Source organism: Eriocheir sinensis, chromosome 50, assembly GCF_024679095.1.
Source record: "Eriocheir sinensis breed Jianghai 21 chromosome 50, ASM2467909v1, whole genome shotgun sequence".
Taxonomy (NCBI): domain Eukaryota; kingdom Metazoa; phylum Arthropoda; class Malacostraca; order Decapoda; family Varunidae; genus Eriocheir; species Eriocheir sinensis.
Window position 1 is genome coordinate 1,571,305 of NC_066558.1, and position 22,405 is coordinate 1,593,709.

Genomic DNA, 22,405 nt, shown 5'->3' on the forward strand with positions numbered 1-22,405 from the left:
GGGGAGCACGAGGACAGCCCAAATAAATATGCTGGGCGGAAACTCAAGGAAGACAGAGGGGGAGGGGGCATGGGGGAGTCGCTGGCATGTGTCCAAACCCACCGGGGTCACTGGGGGCGGGATGGCGGTTACTGGGGACTGGGGAGCACGAGGACAGCCCAAATAAATATGCTGGGCGGAAACTCAAGGAAGACAGAGGGGGAGAGGGCATGGGGGAGTCGCTGGCATGTGTCCAAACCCACCGGGGTCACTGGGGGCGGGATGGCGGTACTGGGGACTGGGGAGCACGAGGGCAGCCCAGGGGTTCAGCCGCCCTCGTGTCCCTCCGTAACTGCAGGCAGATCAATCAAGGGTCAAGGCTGCCACATCGATCTCAGGCCGCAAGGTGAGGCCGCAGGCGCCCCCCTCACACCACCCTTGCCGCCTCTACCACACGCGAGGAGGTACTTCCCGCGCCTCCTCCCGTCACCGCATGCCTCCTCGCTCGCTCCCTCCCTGCTACCTCCCTCTCCCTCCTCGCTCGCTACCTCCTCACCCTCCCTGTACAAGAGCTCTGCCTGTCTAGTTCGTGTCTATACTTCTTTGCTTCCCGTGTCTTATATCATTGTCTCCCTTCTTCTCTCCCTCCCTTTACGAGCTCTGCCTGTCTAGTTCGTGTCTATACTTTGCTTCCCGTGTCTTCTGATATCATTGTCTCCCTTCTTTCTTCTCTCCCTCCCTCTCCCTCCCTTTACGAGCTCTGCCTGTCTAGTTCATGTTTAAACTTCTCGTGTCTTCTATCATCACAAGCCTTCCTTTTTTTTCTTCTCTCCCTCCCTTGACGAGCTCTGCCTGTCTAGTTCCTGTCAATAGTATACTTCACTTTACTTCCCGTCTTTCTATCATCACAAGCCTTCCTTTTGCCTTCTCTCCCTCACTCTCCCCCATCCCACCCTCCTCTCCCTCCCTTTACGAGCTCTGCCTGTCTAGTTCGTGTCAATAGTATACTTTTCACTTTACTTCCTGTCTTCTTTTCATAACAAGCCTCTCCTTTCTCCTATTACGAGCTCTCCCATCAGTCTACTAATACTTCGCCTATACACTCTTTCCCTTCCTCTCCCTTCTCCCCCATCCCTCCCTTTACGAGCTCTCCCGCCCGTCTCGCTGGGTCCAAGGTCTCTTTATGCTCAGCCGTGGACCTCAACACCGCTCCCCAGTCCCCAGTCCACACAAAGCTGACTAGCCGTGGGAAATGAGAGGACCTGAGGAGATGAGGGGGAGGGGTTACTGTGGCAGGGAGAGTGATCGCCAGGGTGAATATACGTAAGGGCGACATGGCGACCGAGGGCTTTTGGCGGGAGAGAGACGCCCTCTCTGACTAATCCCTGTTGCTTCCCCTCCTCCTCCCTGACCCTGTGCTTCACCCTTCTCTCGCTCGCAGATCAACTCCTTCCCCCAACGCATCGGACAAAAATCATCTGTATTCATATAGTTCGCTGCTTTCAGTAATTTCCTGTTGCTATATTTTTTTCCTTGTATTCGTGTTCCTCTCTGCCCTTCACCCTCCAACGTTGGGTCTCCTCTCTCCCTCTCTCTCTCTCTCAAAGCATCGGACAAAACTCATCGTATTCATCTAGTTTCCTGCTTTCATCAATTTCCCGTTGCTATATATTTTTTTTCTCCTTGTATTCGTGTTCCTCCCTGCCCTTCACCCCTCAACGTTAGGTCTCCTCTCTCCCTCTCTCTCACAAAGCATCGGACAAAACTCATCGTATTCATCTAGTTTCCTGCTTTCATCAATTTCCCGTTGCTATATATTTTTTTTCTCCTTGTATTCGTGTTCCTCCCTGCCCTTCACCCCTCAACGTTGGGTCTCCTCTCTCTCTCTCCCTCTCTCTCTCACAAAGCATCGGACAAAACTCATCGTATTCATCTAGTTTCCTGCTTTCATCAATTTCCCGTTGCTATATATTTTTTTTCTCCTTGTATTCGTGTTCCTCCCTGCCCTTCACCCCTCAACGTTAGGTCTCCTCTCTCTCTCTCTCTCTCTCTCTCTCTCTCTCTCTCTCTCTCTCACAAAGCATCGGACAAAACTCATCGTATTCATCTAGTTTCCTGCTTTCATCAATTTCCCGTTGCTATATATATTTTTTCTCCTTGTATTCGTGTTCCTCCCTGTCCTTCACCCCTCAACGTTGGGTCTCCTCTCTCCCTCTCTCTCACAAAGCATTGGACAAGACTTATCTGTATTCATATAGTTCGCTGCTTTCAGTAATTTCCTGTTGCTATATTTTTTTCCTCGTATTAGTGTTCCTCCCTGCCTGTCACCCTTCCTCTATCGTTAGCTCTCTCATTTGCAACCATCTACGTAGTCCATCGATTTTAATTTCCCAGTTGGTTATATTCTTTGCGTCTTCCATTAGTTAGTTCGAGTAATGAGGTAGTGTGCTCCCTGCCTCAAGGTCACATCAATTAACTCTTTCTTCTCTCAAAGCATATCGGACAAGACTCAACTATCTTCACCTACGTTGTCTGTCGCTTTTATTAATTTCTCAGTCGGTTTTATTTCTTCTTAACTTCTCGTTCTTGGGTTCGAGGTTGTGTCTTCCCAGCGTCAAGGTCACATTAACCCTTTCTTCTTTCAACCCATATCAGACAAGACTCAACTATCTTCATCTACGTTGTCTGTCGCTTTGATTGATTTCTGTCAGTTTTAATTCTTCTTAACTTCTCGTTCTTGGGTTCGGTAAGACGAGGTTGCGTGTTCCCCATCTGAAGGTCAAATTAACTTTCTTCTTCCCACGTATTGGACTATATTCACCTACGTAATCTGTGGCTTTCATTAATTTCTCAGTCAGTTTTATGCCTTCTTTATTTCTCCTCGTTCTTGGGTTCGGGTAATAAGACGAGTTTGTGTGTTCACATCTGAAGGTCAAATCAACTTTCTTCTCACGTATCGAACAAGACTCATCCTTGTTCATCTTCTTTCCTTCTTTTAGTTTGTATTTCTCATCTAGTTCTTCTGTTCACCATTCTTCTTCATCTTCTGTATTTCTCCCATTCGTTAGTTCGAGTGGTGTTAAAACGAGGTTGTGTGTCCCCGTCAGGGTCATACACGCCCCCCGGGACACCTGCGTAGGGAGTCCCAGGGGCCGGTAATTGTTGCTTCAGGTGTTCCTTGATTGCCCAGCTGCCACCATGACCGCCGCCCCGGCCCGCCCTTATGCCAGCCCCAACGCCCCGCCCCGCCCCGCCCTGGCTGCTCGCCCAAGCTAACACGCAGAAGGCCATTATGGGACCGTTATAATATACAAGGCCATTAGACCACCATTGTATTGTAGTTGGAAAGTTTTGTTTAGTCAGCGCAACATCTGTGGTCATATGCCGGAGAGACAAGGGGAAGGAATTATAGAAGGGAACAGACCCCAGGAGACGGGACACAACCCCCAATTAATACCTGATACCCATTCACCGCTGGGTCGACAGGGGCGTAGGGTATCGGAAAAACCGCCCAAATTTCTCCACTCCGCCCGGGAATCGAACCCAGGCTCTCTCCCATTGTATTGTAGTGAGTAAAAAAAATATTACACTAGCGAGCTCACTACACCTCACTATACCCAACCAGCTCCTACATTTGTTATTATTATCATTATTACTATTATTCATTATTACTGAGGGCACAGAGGATACTTAAATAACTGATATAGACCTAAACTAAGTCCCCTAGATGAGCATAAATGGAAAGAATAACAAGGAAATGACAGTACAGTATAAAATGATAGTGTTACTCGTATTACTTAAGCTCTTGGGAAAACATAAGTGAATCTAGAAGCATACAAAACAGCTAAATATAAGTCTAGCATAAAGTTAACTTCGTATTTATCCCCCCGAAGATATTTCTGTACACCAAATTCATTAACTCATTTATCCTCACAGCTTCTCAAGGCCATAAGACATCAAAATGGAAGTCTAGCATAAAGTTAACTTAAACTCATTTGTCCTCACAGCTTCTCAAGGCCATAAGACATCTATATGGAAGTCTAGCATAAAGTTAACTTAGTATTTATCCCCCCAAAGATATTTCTGTACACCAAATTCATTACCTCATTTATCCTCACAGCTTCTCAAGGCCATAAGACATCTAAATGGAAGTCTAGCATAAAGTTAACTTAGTATTTATCCCACCATAGATATTTCTGTACACCAAATTCATTAACTCATTTATCCTCACAGCTTCTCAAGGCCATAAGACATCTATATGGAAGTCTAGCATAATGTTAACTTAGTATTTATCCCACCCAAAATATTTCCGACTGTGTAACACCAAAAAAAATCCATTAACTCATTTATCCTCACAGCTTCTCAAGGCCACAAGACATCTAAATGGAAGTCTAGCATAGTCAACCTCGGATTTATCCCCCTAAAGACATTTCTAACACTGTACACCAAGTAAATTCATTAACTAATTTATCCTCCCTTCTTCTCATTCCCACAATCAAGATACATATTTCATCTTCCCAACACTACTACATCACAAAGCCATGGTGCTGTTCAATGCCTTCATGCTATAACTCTGAGGTTACTGAGTGCAATCATTAACTAATTTATCCTCCCTTCTTCTCATTCTCACAATCATATCACTTGGTTCATCTTCCCAACACTACCAAATCACAAAGCCATGGTGCTGTTCAATGCCTTCATGCTATAGTTCTGAGGTTACTGAGTGCAATCATTAACTAATTTATCCTCCCTTCTTCTCATTCCCACAATCATATCACATAGTTCATCTTCCCAACACTACCAAATCACAAAGCCATGGTGCTGTTCAATGCCTTCATGCTATAGCTCTGAGGTTACTGAGTGCATTCTGAACCGCCTTATAACCAATGCAGGGAGCCAATCAATGCATGTGTGTTCTGCTTGCATGATGTTGAATGTCTTAATGGAAGGGAACTCATGACTCACACCCACTTGACTCAACAAACGAGGCCTTACAACAAGCTCTGTGTGGTTTATTTTCCTTCGCTTCTGATGTACAGCTGTTATTACTCCATATAAAACTCTCTATGATGGAGTTAACATTGTAGGGAGTCAGCTCATGCCAAACACCCACTTGACTCAACAAACGCGGCCTTACAACAAGCTCTGTGTGGTTTATTTTCCTTCCCCTTTGATGTACAGCTGTTATTACTCCATATAAATCTCTCTATGGTCGAGTCTGTTTTGGCATTGGCTTCCGTGGGTCCATTTCTCCCCTATGCTCTGCCACACAGTCTCAACACCTATTTTTTCCTCTCATATGATACCTGTAGCTTACATATGAGAGGAAGGGACAGGTGTTGGGACTGTGTGGCAGCGCAGAGGGGAGGAAAGGACCCACGGGAGCCTACGCCAGACCGGCCTCGATGTATTTGGAAGACTATTTTTTTTTTTTTTTTTTTTTTTACAGCAAAGGAGACAGCTCAAGGGCCCAAAAAAGTAAACATTAATAAAAAAAAAAGAATCCAAAGAGGTGGCCGAAAGATAGGTCAGTTTCGGGAGGAGAGGTGTCCTGATAGTTGTATATAAGCTCAATTTCTACTCAATATGAATCCCTGCCTGTGTGTTTAACTTCCATAATGGTGATAATGTTGAAGGGAGCTTATTTATGCCTTATGACACTTACTAGGCTCTTAAAACAAGCTGTGCGGTCATTTTCCTTTACTTTGTTGCATATAGCTCAATTTTTGCTCAATATAAATCTCTGTCTGTGTGACCATCTTCCATAATGTTGATAATGTTTTAGGAAGGGAATTATGGCTCCCACACCCCCTTGGCACAACAAACAAGCTCCTCATTGTTTATATTCCTTCCCCTGTCTTGTATATAGCTAAACTTTTACTCAATATAAATCTATGTCTTTGTGTCCATCTTCCATAATAGTGATAACATTATAGGAAGGGAATTATGTCTCTCACACCCCCTTGGCACAACAAACAAGCTCCTTCTGAGTTGTTTACATTCCTTCCCCTGTCTTGTATATAGCTAAATTTTTACTCAATATAAATCTATGCCTTTGTGACCATCTTCCATAATGGTGATAATGTTTTAGGAAGGGAATTATGTCTCCCACACCCCCTTGGCACAACAACAAGCTCCTCATTGTTTATATTCCTTCCCATGTCTTGTATATAGCTCAATTTCTACTCAATATAAATCTATGCCTTTGTGTCCATCTTCCATAATAGTGATAACATTATAGGAAGGGAATTATGTCTCTCACACCCCCTTGGCACAACAAACAAGCTCCTCATTGTTTATATTCCTTCCCCTGTCTTGTATATACCCAAATTTTTACTCAATATAAATCTATGCCTTTGTGACCATCTTCCATAAGTGATAACATTATAGGAAGGGAATTATGTCTCTCACACCCGCTTGGCACAACAAACAAGCTCCTCATTGTTTATATTCCTTCCCCTGTCTTGTATATAGCTCAATTTCTACTCAATATAAATCTATGCCTTTGTGTCCATCTTCCATAATGGTGATAACATTATAGGAAGGGAATTATGTCTCTCACACCCCCTTGGCACAACAAACAAGCTCCTTCTGAGTTGTTTATATTCCTTCCCCTGTGTTGCATAGCTCAGTCTTGACTTCACACAAACACACGTTGGCAAGGGTCCATTCCCCTCAATAGCTAGTGGTTGGGATAGGCCTGTAGTGCCATGCCAGGGGAATGTATATATAAATCCAGCTTGTATGTTCTTCTACTCTATACTTCATTAGCTAGTTACAGTATAGCAGATTAAGAAGCTAACCAGACTGTTCTAACTCTATTTCCTCAATGATATATGTGACTTTTCTTGTTTAGTTCAATGTATATCTTAATTAATATACATCACACAATTTCCTTATCTAGTCAGAGCATAGCAGATTAATTAACAAGCTATCCAGACCGTTCTAAAATAATCTTACTCCCTAAATCTACCTCCTCAATGATATATGTGACTTTTCTTGTTTAATTCAATGTATATCTTAATTAAAATACATCACACAATTTCCTTATCTAGTCAGAGCATAGCAGATTAATTAACAAGCTATCCAGACTGTTCTAAAATAATCTTACTCCCTAAATCTACCTCCTCAATGATATATGCAACTTTTCTTGTTTAATTCAATGTATATCTTAATTAAAATACATCACACAATTTCCTTATCTAGTCAGAGCATAGCAGATTCATTAACAAGCTATCCAGACTGTTTTAAAATAATAATCTTACTCCCTAAATCTACCTCCTCAATGATATATGCGACTTTTCTTGTTTAATTCAATGTATATCTTAATTAAAATACATCACACAATTTCCTTATCTAGTCACAGCATAGCAGACTCATTAACAGGCCAATAAGATAGTTCTCAGACAATCTTCCTTCCTCGCTCTAATCTTGGTTATTATATATCTCAATTTATTTTAGGTCATATATTATTCTTGCTTATACTGCATCACACACTTCCTTTAGCCAGAAAATCACTACAGCAATTTCTTTAACAAGCTCCCATTATATTTCTGATTATGTTTTACTCTCTACCTCTATTATTTGTGTTGTATATCCCACAGTTATCTTTTTCTTTCTACAATTCCTTGGCCGAGGAAGTCATAGCATAATGTCTTAATTAAAACACTACCCATGACATTCTTCACTAATTTTCTCTACCTATAATTTGTGTTGTATATTCCCTAGTTTTTAGTTCACATATAATTTTTTTCCCTCCTCAGTTCATCCATCCACCAAGTCCCCAAATAACATCTTAATTAAAGCATCAGGCACGATCTCAATTAATTCTGAGCCTTGTCCGGCCACAGCTTTGTTTGCTTAACATTTTAGATCTCGGGACCAAACTGGGGAGGGTTTTGCTGCATCATTTTAGTCAACAAATCTTTCTCTCCCCTGACTATGCACTGAGCCTGGTAGTGTTATTTCCCTCCTATCATAAGTAACCCTTCTGGCACATATATTAGTTAACATTACAGATCTTGGAAGTGAATTTAGTGAGAGTTTTGCTGCATCATTTGTGTGATCAACAGGTCTTGCTCTACCCTGACTATGCACTGGGCCTGGTAGTGTTATTTCCCTCCTATCATAAGTAACCCTTCTGGCACATATATTAGTTAACATTACAGATCTTGGAAGTGAAATTAGTGAGAGTTTTGCTGCATCATTTGTGTGGTCAACAGGTCTTGCTCTCCCCTGACTATGCACTGGGGCTGGTAGTGTTATTTCCCTCCTATCATAAGTAACCCTTCTGGCACATATATTAGTTAACATTACAGATCTTGGAAGTGAAATTAGTGAGAGTTTTGCTGCATCATTTGTGTGGTCAACAGGTCTTGCTCTACCCTAATTATGCATTGGGTTTGGTATATGCTACTTCCCTCCAATAAATACTCCCTCTTATTCACTTCTCCGGTACATAAATTACTTAATGTTTTCGATCTTACAAACAAATGGGTGAGGAGTTTTACCATGAAGTCTTCCTCTGGCCTGACTATGCAATGGGACTGGTAGTATTTCCCTTCTATAAGGATACATGTTATCTTTTTAACTGGCCACTATGACATGACCTTGGACTGTTGTATGACCCAATTTTCCCTGCTTTATTCTTCTGTTTGCTTTCGTCTTCAAATTCAGTTATGTTTCGGAAAATAAAAGTGCATTTTGTTCACTCTAACACACACACACACACATATACACACACACACATAAAGAAATACAGCTTCCCGCAAAGAAATATAGAGGTTTGGAACAGACTAAGTGAGGATGTAGTATCGGCGAAGAGTGTGCAAAGCTTTAAGGAAAAGTACAAATACAGATACGGAGACGGGACTACATGAGCGTAAGCCCAGGCCCTGTAAAACTACAACTACAACTAGGCAAATACACATACACTCTCTCCCTTGAATACTGAAGTTGCTCATCTTTCGCTTAATTCTACATTCAAAGCATAATTATAACATCTGCGTGGTCTATAATTCAAAATACTGCTCTCACTCTCTCTCTCTCACTCTCACACCCTCCCACTCACCTGTTCTCCGTGTTCTCCGCCTGCATGACGGCGTGGCACTCGCTGCAGGCCCAGTCCTCCTCCGGCTCCTTCTCCATGCCGGCACACTTGAGGTGGAACACGCGGGGGCACATCTCACAGCAGATGAACACACCCTCCCGATGACACTCCCAGCAGTAGTTATCATTCTGGTAGTCCTGGGGAGGCAGGGAAAGTGTTAAAGAAAGTTGTAAGATAGTAAGAGGTCTATCAGGTATCTACAGGCCTAGAGGATATATGGTTAGGTTCCCACAATGACACATACAGTATAGCGTATAGTCTGTCATTTTGCAAGTCCTGTGTGGGTGTGAGGGAGTTAAAGCAAGTTATAAAGTATTAACAGAAGGAAAATGGGCTATGAGATTATATTTTAGTTCCCACAAAGACATATCCACTAGTCTGTTCAGTATTTACTATTCTGGTAGTCCTGTATGGGGTAGAGAAAGAATTATAGAGCATATAAACATTTAAGAGGATATGAGAGGAAAACTGTCCTATAAAATATATGTTTGTGCTCCCATAATGACAAATCTAATGGCATATCATCTCCCTGGTCAGCTGGCATGCATCCCACCCAGCTGTTCATCCTTCCTTTCAGGCTGGTAAATAACTGTGTACCTGGGGACACCTGGGGAAGGTAAACTGTGGTAACCTGGATTTGACACCTGCCCTGCATCCTGGGTAATGGATTCTCACCCATCACAGGCTCAAGGGACAGTGTGACAGAGATGAGCACTGGAGCCACAAGCAGTTAAAACCAAACGCACCCAAAACTTGATCTCATAAGGTAGTGTAAGAATGATAACTGGCGTATAAGACATCAGGCTTTACTCCAAAGTGACACATGTAATAGTTTGTATAATATAAGCAATTCTGGAAGTCCTGTGTGGATAGATGAGGGTTATAAAGACCCATGAGAAAGTATGAGTAGGGGAGAGAAAAGTCCTGTATGGATAGATGAGGGTTATAAAGACCCATGAGAAAGTATGAGTAGGGGAGAGAAAAGTCCTGTGTGGATAGATGAGGGTTATAAAGACCCATGAGAAAGTATGCATAGGGGAGAGAAAAGTCCTTGTGGATAGATGAGGGTTATAAAGACCCATGAGAAAGTATGCGTAGGGGAGAGAAAAGTCCTGTGTGGATAGATGAGGGTTATAAAGACCCATGAGAAAGTATGTGTAGGGGAGAGAAAAGTCCTGTGTGGATAGATGAGGGTTATAAAGACCCATGAGAAAGTATGAGTAGGGGAGAGAAAAGTCCTGTATGGATAGATGAGGGTTATAAAGACCCATGAGAAAGTATGAGTAGGGGAGAGAAAAGTCCTGTGTGGATAGATGAGGGTTATAAAGACCCATGAGAAAGTATGTGTAGGGGAGAGAAAAGTCCTGTGTGGAGAGATGAGGGTTATAAAGACCCATGAGAAAGTATGTGTAGGGGAGAGAAAAGTCCTGTGTGGATAGATGAGGGTTATAAAGACCCATGAGAAAGTATGTGTAGGGGAGAGAAAAGTCCTGTGTGGATAGATGAGGGTTATAAAGACCCATGAGAAAGTATGTGTAGGGGAGAGAAAAGTCCTGTGTGGAGAGAAAAGGAGTCTTGTGTGGAGAGAAACAAAATCCTCTAGAGAGAAAAAGAGTTGCAGGGAGAGAAGTTGGATCATCAGTCCCAAGAAAGCATATGTAGAAGAGGGAAAGGGTTCAAATCCTCCCAACTACACCAGTAAATATCTTTCAACAAGTCCTGTAGGAAGAAGTTAATGTAGGGGCTGCAAAATACACTAAATAAGAACATATCACTAAAGACAAACCACAGAATAATAAGAATAAATAAAAAAGTTAATAGAACAATAAGGTTGAGGTATAGGAGCCATATGCTGCAAGTGTGTGCGACCCTGGAGGTCATATCCTTTGCATTGACCCTGTAACCCGGTAGCAGCGATGGGTCAAATTTGTGGCTTTACCGTGTAGCAGTGATGGGCCATATTTGTGGCTTTACCGTGTAGTAGCGACGGGCCAAATCTGTGGCTTTACCGTGTAGCAGCGATGGGCCAAATCTGTGGCTTTACCGTGTAGCAGCGACGGGCCAAATTTGTGCCATGATATAAACCCCCCAAAATAGATGATGTATAAACTGATCACAAATGCTTTGATATATATTATGAAATGGTTCGTGTGAGTGATGATTTTTTCTCATTTTTCTCGCTTAGAGGGACCATTCAGAAACATGGTCCCTGCTACTACCAGGTGTGGTGGGTAAATCATGGCAGATAGAACATAAAGTATCAATGTGAGGAGGAGGAGGAGGAGGCTTGTAAGATGAACTGTAACTAAATAAATACAAGACCAGACGTGTCAACCCATCGATAAATGTCTCGGAAATCACAAAAGTCTCAATACCTCCCTTTCCTGTGCCGTTCTGGGGTGACAAAGGACCAAAGAGCAGCAGAAAAATGGAAAAAATAAGATCCTAACTGTGGCTCCCCTTCAGAATGTCTCCCTTCCTGAAATGATCTCCCCGACACAACCCAGTTACTGCTACCAAGGACGCCGGAACGTAACGCAACAGCACCTCAGGACCAAAGAACGGGGGTATTACAGTGACCAAGCCTTGATGTCGATCCCTCATGCAGTAATCCACTAACAATCTCAAACTGTCAACCTACTTAGTATATTTTCCATTGTGAATTTAGCTTTCTGTACATATGAATCGACAAATCCATGACTAATTCTAACTGTCAATCTTATTTCTTAGTTGTCTAGTGTAAATCTACCACCCATTATTAGCTACTACTTTCATTATTACTTGTACGACACATTACTACTATTACTATCGTTACTACCCTCCAGAACCTTCCATTTGACACTTATTACTATTTACTCATTATATTTATCACTACCCTCACCACCACCATCGCCACCCCTCACCTGCCCATTATTATCCGTCTTTCCTAATTTCCTCTTCTTTGTGGCGGAGGTGAAGGTGCTGCCGTCCCTCTTCCTCTTCCCTGGAGTCTCGGGCCTCACCATGGTGGCCTCGCTGCCCGCCGTGGCCGCCTGGAACTTGGCCATGAAGGACTTTTGCTTGGCCACGAAGTCCGGATTGTCTCTGCTGCGCGTGGACCGTGTGTTGGTGGGCGTGTTGGAGGTGGACCTGGAGGCGCGCTGGCTGGAGCGGTCCGAGAGGGAGGGAGTCTCGGACCCGGCCTCGGAGGCGTCGCGTTCGCTCCCCGTGTGGGACTCCAGGTCGCTGAGGTTGTCCTCCTCCTCGGACACTGTGTCTTGGTTGGAGGGCGTCGAGTCATCTTCAAGGGCGGCCTTCACCTCTGACATCTTCCTGCATTTAGGGGACACCTGACAGCTCTCTCTGAAAACGGACGAGGGGATTAGTGAGATGCTTCCAAGAACTACATGTATAGAGTGAACCCTTCATATGCCTTCCTGCATTTAGGGGACACCTGACAGCTCTCTCTGAAAACGGACGAGGGGATTAGTGAGATGCTTCCAAGAACTACATGTATAGAGTGAACCCTTCATATGCCTTCCTGCATTTAGGGGACGCCTGACAGCCCTCTCTGGAAGGGGACGAGGGGATTAGTGAGATGCTTCCAAGAACTACACGTATAGAGCAATGTTGCCAGGTTGTCATACTCAGCCTCATATGTTTGACAATATCCAACCCAAAACCTGCCCCCTCGACCCCATAACGGCAATGGTGGTCTAGAGTGAACCCTTCCTATGTCTTCCTGCATTTAGGGGACACCTGTCAGTTCTCTCTCAAAGGGAATTAAGTGTCAGACAGGTGCTTCTAGGGGCCATAAGCGTGCGGTAATTCTTCTTTCATAGTGTTGTGAAGCCTTCTTATATAGTGTATTGTGAGTCCTTTGGTCTATATATTTAGAGAATGCCTGCCAGTTCTTTCTGCAAGGGACAAAGGGGCAATTGATGTAGTTCTAAGGGCTATAAGCATATTAGTTTATAGTTAATCCTCATCGATTCACATATTTAAGGTGTCAATCGCAGCTTTCCGTGACGTTATGAGAAGGTTAGCAAAATTTTAAAAAATACTCAAGAAAACTCAAAAGAAAAACAAAACTAATTCACAATAATCAAAATAGCAAAACAGCCATCCCAGTATATTATGTTTTCTCTTTTTTTATCCTGCCTCCTTTCCTATAAAAAACAAAAAACAAAAAGAAGAAAACCAATGCTGTTCCTGAGAGGGGCAAGATCTTATGCTGTGGGTGCCTTGTCAAACACACACACACACACACACACACACACACACACACACACACACACACACTGCTGCCCTCATGTCTTAACCAGCTTATCTCCAGCTATTCTGCCTACTTGTGTGTTTTGTGCGTTCTTTCCTGGTGACTGACGAGGCACATCAGCACTCTATTCCTTGACAGAGACAAATCATTACCACTTAGCTATCCATTGTGGTACTATCTTCTCATTCCTTCCATAATAGAGAGATCATTGCCACTTATCTATCTATTGCAGTGCCATCATCCTTTTATTTCCTCCATAACAGAGATCGCTGTTACATATTTCTACACACCTATGGACGAATTGGTGTATATGACAGTTTGGTAATGTGGAATTTGAATATATGAAAAAATTGTATTGTTTTCAGCCTTATTTCTTCCTTAACAATTGAAAAAGAGATCATCATTGTCATATAGTTATATATATATATGCACTCCTATGTACGAAATGGTATATATGTATCCAAAAACTGGCGTCACATGTTGAAAAACTGATGTAGAAAAAAACCTGGAAATTGCTAAAAAGTGACTTAGGCAATTATTTAATAAGGGTGACGAGTTTTAACTGATAGACAGAGAGCAAATTCAATAGTCTTTCCCTTTCTTTTCCTCATCCTCACACTTTTTCCCTCTCCCATAACAATAAAACGGACATTCAAACACCTCCGTCACCCTAACACACACGCTTCCACCCCACTAACGATATGCAAGTTAGATCGAATGATATTGCAGCACTGTGTAATCTTATCTTTGCTTGAATATGAGGAATTTATGCTGTAATTCCCATACTAATACTAAAATGTAATAATTATCACCATTATCAACACCACGCCACCTCACACAGAATGTCAACACCCTTATGAGCATGTCACCCTGTTCTCCCTTCTCCCCACCTTACATAACCTTGCCACGGCTACACGGAGGATCACAGGGCAGGGGAGATAAAAGTGTCTGGGGATGTTAATATTCAGGATAGCAATGGGGTGACATGGTTTTCTCCCTTGATTTACACCCTGGGGAGAGTGACAAGGGAGTGGGGAGGGCAGGGAGGCATGGGGAGACTAAAGATCAAGCTTGTGGGACTTTAGACTATGGTTTTGAAGGGAGGGTAAGGGACTGGGGAGCTTGACACTACACAGGGTATTTTTCCTCCCCTTGCCAGCTCTCCTGCATCTCCCCACATGGTTTTCTTCCTTGATTTACTTTCCAGGGAGACTGACAGGAGAGCAGGGAGGCTGGGGAGGCTATTATAAGCTTGCAGTGGGGTGAGAAATGAAGATGGGGAGGGAGGGATGGACACCTGAGACTTTTTTTCCTTTCTCCCCAGTAGTTTTCTCTCCCCTGTGGTTTCCTCCCCTTAGACCCGTTTTGTAGCTGGGGAGACTAGAAAGCGTGTGGCTGAGAGGAAACAGTGCGAGAAGGGGAGGAAAAGAATAGATGCCTAGTTTAAAACACCTTTCTCCCCTCTCCCCCTGTGGTTTCCTCCCCTTAGAGTCCCTTCCATGTGCCCGGGGAGACTAATATAAGCTTATGATGGCGGCGTGGGAACTGGAGGAAGAAGGAACGGACGCCAGGCTTGAAACACCTTAATCTCCCCTCTCCCCATGGGTTTTATCTCCCCAGCTGTCTCCCCCGTGTGGTTTCCTCCCCCAAGACCCGTTTCCATGGGGCTGGGGAGCAGGGGAGGCAGGGGAGACTCAGGTAAAGATTGTCACGGCGGGGCGGAAGGGATGGACGCCTAGCTCTTGAGACACCGTTTTTCCTTTCTCCCCATGAGTTTTATCTCCCCAGCTGTCTCCCCCGTGTGGTTTCCTCCCCTTAGAGTCCCTTCCATGTGTCTGGGGAGAATAAAAAGCTTGTGGCGGGGAGCTGACGGCGAGGAAGAAGGGATGGACGCCTAGCTCTTGAGACACCTTTTTCCTTTCTCCCCATGGGTTTTATCTCCCCAGTTGTCTCCCCCCTGTGGTTTCCTCCCCTCAGAGTCCCATCCATGTGGCTGGGGAGACTAATATAAGCTTGTGATGGCGGCGTAAGAACAGGAGTGGACGCTGAGCTTGAAACACCTCTATCTCCCCTCTCCCCATGGCTCTCCTCTCCCCAGTTGTCTCCCCCTGTGGTTTCCTCCCCTTAGAGTCCCTTCCATGTGGCTGGGGAGACTAATATAAGCTTGTGATGGCGGCGTAAGAACAGGAGTGGACGCTGAGCTTGAAACACCTCTATCTCCCCTCTCCCCATGGCTCTCCTCTCCCCAGTTGTCTCCCCCTGTGGTTTCCTCCCCTTAGAGTCCCTTCCATGTGGCTGGGGAGACTAATATAAGCTTGTGATGGCGGCGTAAGAACAGGAGTGGACGCTGAGCTTGAAACACCTCTATCTCCCCTCTCCCCATGGCTCTCCTCTCCCCAGTTGTCTCCCCCTGTGGTTTCCTCCCCTTAGAGTCCCTTCCTCGTGGCTGACGCACCTGGGGGAAGCTGTAAGTTATCTGGCGAGGTGTGACGCGGCCCCGTCCGCCATGATTTCACTTGTGGACTGGGGAGAGAGGGGGAGTCTCTGAGAGCGTTCTTCCTCCTCTTCCTCCTCTTCTTCCTCCTCCTCCTCCTCCTCTTCCTCTTCTCTAGACCTCTGACGCGGCCCTCCTTGCCTAGCACCCCCGGCCTGTGTCTCTAAGGGCGGCTATCAGGCTGTTTCTCGAGGGGTATTAGGCTTTATTGACGCCCCTCGCTGGCCGCTTCGATCTCTGTCTGCCAGGGAGAGAAAGGGAGAGGGAGACGTTCGGCCGTTCAGACGTTCATTATACTCTCCCTGGCTTCTCTGAGGGCGTTTATCGAAGGGGTTTGGGTCTTATATTCACCCTTGTTGGCTACTTAATTTAATCTGGGAGGGAGAGGGAGACGTTCGGCCGTTCAGACGTTCATTATACTCTCCCTGGCTTCTCTGAGGGCGTTTATCGAAGGGGTTTGGGTCTTATAATCACCCTTGTTGGCTACTTAATTCAATCTGGGAGGGAGAGGGAGACGTTCGGCCGTTCAGACGTTCATTATACTCTCCCTGGCTTCTCTTAGGGCGCTTATAAAAGGGGTTTGGGGTCTTGTATATTCACCCTTGTTGGTTCGATCTTGGAGAAAGAGGGAGAACGAGAAAAGGGAGACATTCAGCCGTTCACACGTTCATTTAATTCTCTCCCTGGCGACTATAAGGGAGACTATCCGGCCGGGGTCTTTTTGAGGGAGGGAGAGAACGAGAAAGGGAGATCGAGAAAGCCATTCCTGCAGCCGTTCAATATACTTCTCGATCTAAGGGCGACTATCAGAGCTCTTTACAAGGGATATATATTAATTAGGCCTTGTAATCACCCTCGCTCCATGGCCGCTTCGATCTGAAAGGGAGAGAATAACGAGCTAGAGAGGGAGATTCTTAATTCGGCTGTTCACAAGTCCATTGCTTCGATCTGAGAGGGAGATCGAGAGGCATGTACGTTCTGACATCCATTCTTCTCCCTGGCAACTATAAGGGCGATTATCCGAGCTCAAGGCCTTATAAGTCATGCTGGCCGCTTCGATCTGAGAGGGAGAAGAAAGGGAGAACGAGACCGATCAGAGGCCGTTCACACTTAATCTCCCTGTCCCCAACACGTTCTAGACACACCATCATGAGTCTTCGATCCTATCTTCTCCCTTTGCTCCCTTCGCCGAGTCACTACAAGGCGTGGCTCATAACACCTTTTACGAGGGAGAGAAAGAGAGGAGGAAGAGAACGACCATTAGCAACCAACCCCTGAGCCTTCTTTCATCTCGATCTCCCTGTGTAGGCTGTTATATATTCTCCATTATTTTTATTACCATGAGGAACACAAGCGAGGGAGATGGTGAGGGAGGGAGAGAAGGCCCATTAGCTGCCCACAGATCGACCCCTTTAATTTTCAACTCGATCTCCCTGTTTAAACTCGATAGTCTCCCTTATTTTTATTACCACGAGGAACACAGGCGATCGAGGGAGAGGAAGGGAGAGAAGGCCCATTAGCTACCCCCAGAGTCCTTTTCAACTCGATCTCCCTGTTTAAACGTTATTCTCCCTTATTTTTCTGTACCATATAACACAAGCTCGATCGAGGGAGGGATCAATTAAGGGAGGGCCATAGCAACCACGTGTAGCTGATCTCCCTTTCATCTCGATCTCCCTGTGCAATCTAGCTGTTATTCTCCCTCGTTTTCCTGTATCAGCATGAGGGACACGAGAGAGGGAGGGTGAGGAATTAAGGGAGGGAAGGGTCATTAGCAATCCCCTGAGCCCTTTTACACCTTGATCTCGAGGGACCGAAGCGAGAGATCGAGGGAGGGAGATAAGGGAGCTACTTCCAAAGCCCTTTTCTTCATCTTAATCTCCCTGTATTGTTAGTCTCCCTTATTTTGGGTCCGAGCGAGAGAGCGAGAAGGAATCGAGCTACTTCCAAAGCCCCTTCCTTCATCTTAATCTCCCTGTTTTGTTATTCTCCCTTATTTTGGGTTCGAGTATTTACAGACAGGAGATTGGAAGGCGTGGCTCATAACACCTTTTACGAGGGAGAGAGGGACGGAAGGAGAGGCCCAGCTACCCAAGATTGAGCTCTCCCTTTCACTTCGATCTCCCTGTTCTCCCTTATTTTCCTTCCTGGCCTCAAAATAACATGGAAGAAATGAGCAGAAACAAATAAAAGGGCGAGAAAGGGCCCATTATATGCTACCACCAGAGCCCTTTGCATCATCTCGATCCCTTTGTAAATTCTCCCTTATTTTCCTCCCTGGCCCAAAAATAAAATGAGGTGGTTTTCATACACTAATAGGAAGAAGAGATAAGAACAAGCAAATAAAAGGGTGCAGAAAGGCCCCTTATATTATAATAGCTACGCCCAGAGCCCTTTATTTGCATCGTCTCCCTTTGTATAGATATTCTCCCTTATCTTCCTCCCTGGCCCAAAAAATGGGAGGGAGTGTTTTTCATATTTAATGGATGAAGAAAAAGAAATAAGAACAAATAAAGGGCAGAAAGGGCCCTTATATTATAATAGCTACGCCCAGAGCCCTTTATTTGCATCGTCTCCCTTTGTATATTCTCCCTTATCTTCCTCCCGGGCCCAAAAATAAAATGGGAGGTGTGGTTTTCATACATAATCAGGAAGAAGACATGAAAACAAGCAAATATAGGCTGAGAAAGGGCCCTTAGCTACGCCCAGAGCCCTTTGCATCGTCTCCCTTTGTATATTCTCCCTTATTTTCCTCCCGGGCCCAAAAATAAAATGGGAGGTGTGGTTTTCATACATAAACAGGAAGAAGAAATGAGAACAAGCAAATAAAAGGCTGAGAAAGGGCCCTTAGCTACGCCCAGAGCCCTTTCATCTCGCCCGCACGGAAGGGCGCGCACAAAGGCCGGGTGGATATGCCTTAGCAATCACCCGGACAGGTTTATAGAGAGGGGAGACTGCCGAAAATAAAATGGAGGGAGATGGAGGGCGATTCTACCTCGTCCCTCCCTCTTGGGGCTCAGAAAGGGGCGAAGTGGAGGAAGAAAGGAGGAAAAGAGGAGGGAAATATAGGAAATCCATGTTTTGTGATGCATGCGAGGTATATATGTCTTTGTGTATGTGTCATCCATTGTTATTAAGTATTTCTCTTTTATTATCGCCATTATCTCAGTAAATTGATTGTTACTGAATTCTCAACGTAGACATTAGAACAAAAAGTGACCTTGAGTTGACGTATAGTGGGCGTTTGACAAATAGATCTGAGAGAGAGAGAGAGAGAGAGAGAGAGAGAGAGAGAGAGAGAGAGAGAGAGAGAGAGAGAGAGAGAGAGAGAGAGAGACCTTTACGAGACCTGGTGAAACGCAGAAGAAAACGAACTTGTGAAATGAATATATGACAGCGGAGAGAGAGAGAGAGAGAGAGAGAGAGAGAGAGAGAGAGAGAGAGAGAGAGAGAGAGAGATGCAGAAGAAAAAGAACTTGTGAAATGAATATATGACAGCGGAAATAGCGAAGAGAGAAAGGGAATGATAAATCTGCCAGAGAGAGAGAGAGAGAGAGAGAGAGAGAGAGAGATTGTTCTAGCGAGACACTGAGCGCACTTCGCCTACAGAAATTCCCGAGCTCAAGGCCACGAGAATGTTAACCTCTAGCGCCCCTTGCCCCGCCCACCGAGACCTTACCTGGGCAGCCATGACGCAATTAGAGAGAGAGAGAGAGAGAGAGAGAGAGAGAGAGAGAGAGAGAGAGAGAGGAGCGGGATATAGAAAGGGAAGGAAAGAATGACGTTAGGGAGAAAGGGAGTTATGATGGAGAGAGAGAGAGAGAGAGAGAGAGAGAGAGAGAGAGAGAGAGAGAGAGAGAGAGAGAGAGAGAAGTTAGCAAGAACGAGAATTAGTGACATTGATATAGATAGATAGATAGATATAAAGTTGGCAGGTTTATATATATAGCCTATCATTCATATATGTTTAGTATGACCAATAAATGAAGTAGATAATTTGTGCTCTATCTATCTATCTATCTCTATCTATGAAACAGGTAAGGAAAGGAAGGAAAGAAGAAAGTTAACTATCTGGCTTCAATAACTTAGAGAAAATAAATAAATATAAATGAATTCCCTTGAGACTAGTGAAACCAATGTGCTGAATAATAAGGATGATAAATTGAATGAAGAAAATTTGAAGACATAACAAGAACTGAAGAAAAGGAAACTATAGGCCTAATGAAAACTAAATAGGAAAAAAAATGAAATAAACGAGGTGAATAAAATGAAGCTAATGAACTGAATGACCCAAGATTAATATGGATGATAAAATGAATGAAGAAATTTAGAAGACATAACAGGAGATGAGTAAAATGAAGCTGAAATGACAAATAAATAAGAAAAATGATATAGATGACCTGAGTAAAATTAGACTAATGTGCTGAATGACCCAAGAATAATAAAGATGATAAACTGAATGAAGAAATTTAGAAGACATAACAGGAGATGAAGAAAATTAAACTATAATGTCAACTAAACAAGAAAAATGATATAGAAGACCTGAGTAAAATTAGACTAATGTGCTGAATGACCCAAGAATAATAAAGATGATAATTGAATGAAGGTAATTAGAATACATAACAAGAACTAAAGAAAATGAAACTATAATGACAAGTAAATAAGAAAAATGATATAAATGACCTAAATAAACTAAACTAATGTGCTGTATGACTCAACAATAATCAAAATAACTGGATGAATGAGAGAAAACATAATATTATACCTGAATTGAATAAGTAAAAAAATATTAGAACAAAAATCTGAGACGTTTTACAAGAGAGAAATAAGAAAGAAGGATTGAAAAAGAATAAGGAATAACATAATAATAAGAAATAAACAAGAAACAATATATATAAGAAAGAAGAATGAGTTAAACAAGGAAACAATAAGTGAATGAATGAGATAATAAACACAATATTAAAACAGAACTAAATAAAACAGCAACAAATCTAACTGGCTGAACAAGATAGCAACATAACATAACACAGCTGACTCCACCCAGCTGTGTAATGGCCAGCAGCCGAACTTTATTAGGGGGCGGAAACACTGGGCCGGGCTGGGGAATATTAACGAGCCTTGCTTCCTGACTCTCGATGTGGAAAAATAGAGAAATAATGAATAAAGGTTAAAGTTGTTTGAGTGATGGATTATGAGTACTATATAAGTTTTCTTGGCTAAAATCTAAGCCTATGGGTGGTACATGTATTAACCCAGTAGCTGCGGGGATCATGTTTCTTAATGGTCCCTCTAAGCGAGAAAAATGAGAAAAAATCATCACTTACACAAACCATTTCATAATGTATATCAACGCATTTGTGATCCGTTTATGCATCATCTATTTTTTGGGGTTTATATCATGGCAAAATTTGGCCGGTTGCTGGTACACGGTAGAGCCACAAATTTGGCCCATCGCTGCTACCAGGTTAATGATTTATAATGCTCATATTTAGAGTACTGAATAAACAACTAAAGAATAAAACCAATGCCTAGAAAGTCCTTTTACATAACTATATTTTAGAACTAAGCTTGTTCTCTCTCTCTCACAATTAGTTTTGATTCCTAAAAATGAGTTATATAAGAGGTGCATGTGGTGTGTCAGGATGTGATGGAGGAAGTAATGAAAGCGTGTATGAGTGGCTTGGTATGGGTGTGACGGGGAAAGGAGTGGACTGTGGAGTGGGTGATGCGTGGTGCAGTGAGATGGTTTGGACATGTGATGAGAATGGGGGAGAAGGAATTTGCGATGAGAGTGTATGAGGGATGGATTGAGGGAGGAGGTGTCAGGGGAGGACTGCCTGTGAAGTGGACCAATAGTGTGAGTGAGTATTGGAGTGAGAGAGTTGGAAGTAGCAGGATTGAATGTGCTGAGAGGGAGTGCCAGAACAGGGAGAGATAGAGACACTTCTGCCACAGAGGGAAGGACTGAGGGAGGGGATGTCAGGGGAAGATCGCCTGTGAAGTGGACCAACAGGGTGAGTGAGTATTGGAGCAAGAGAGTTGGGAGTAGCAGGGTTGAGTGTGCTGGGAGGGAGTGACAGAACAGGGAGATGGAGACACTTCTGCTGCAGAGGGAAGGACTGAGGGAGGGGATGTCAGGGGAAGATCACCTGTGAAGTGGACCAACAGGGTGAGTGAGTATTGGAGCAAGAGAGTTGGAAGTAGTAGGATTGAATGTGCTGAGAGGGAGTGCCAGAACAGGGAGAGATGGAGACACTTCTGCGGCGGAGGGAAGGACTGAGGGAGGGGATGTCAGGGGAAGATCGCCTGTGAAGTGGACCAACAGGGTGAGTGAGTATTGGAGTGAGAGAGTTGGAAGTAGTAGGATTGAATGTGCTGAGAGGGAGTGCCAGAACAGGGAGAGATGGAGACACTTCTGCCATGGAGGGAAGGACTGAGGGAGGGGATGTCAGGGGAAGATCGCCTGTGAAGTGGACCAACAGGGTGAGTGAGTATTGGAGCAAGAGAGTTGGGAGTAGCAGGATTGAATGTGCTGAGAGGGAGTGCCAGAACAGGGAGAGATGGAGAC

At 44.0% G+C, this 22,405-nt stretch overlaps 1 protein-coding gene across 2 annotated transcripts in view; it reads right to left on the reverse strand.

Moving 5' to 3' along the window:
- Positions 1 to 15,955, reverse strand: part of LOC126982152 (protein kinase C-binding protein 1-like) — a 48,034-nt gene extending 32,079 nt beyond the window's left edge. For both annotated transcript variants that reach the window (XM_050833998.1, XM_050833996.1), the window contains exons 1-3: positions 15,799 to 15,955; positions 11,992 to 12,430; positions 9,050 to 9,225 (exon numbers count right to left, since the gene is read on the reverse strand). In XM_050833998.1, coding sequence (XP_050689955.1) covers positions 9,050 to 9,225; positions 11,992 to 12,396 — 581 coding nt within the window. In that variant the 5' untranslated portion in view covers positions 12,397 to 12,430; positions 15,799 to 15,955. The remainder of the gene's footprint in view (positions 1 to 9,049; positions 9,226 to 11,991; positions 12,431 to 15,798) is intronic.
- Between the last annotated feature and the right edge of the window lie 6,450 nt (positions 15,956 to 22,405).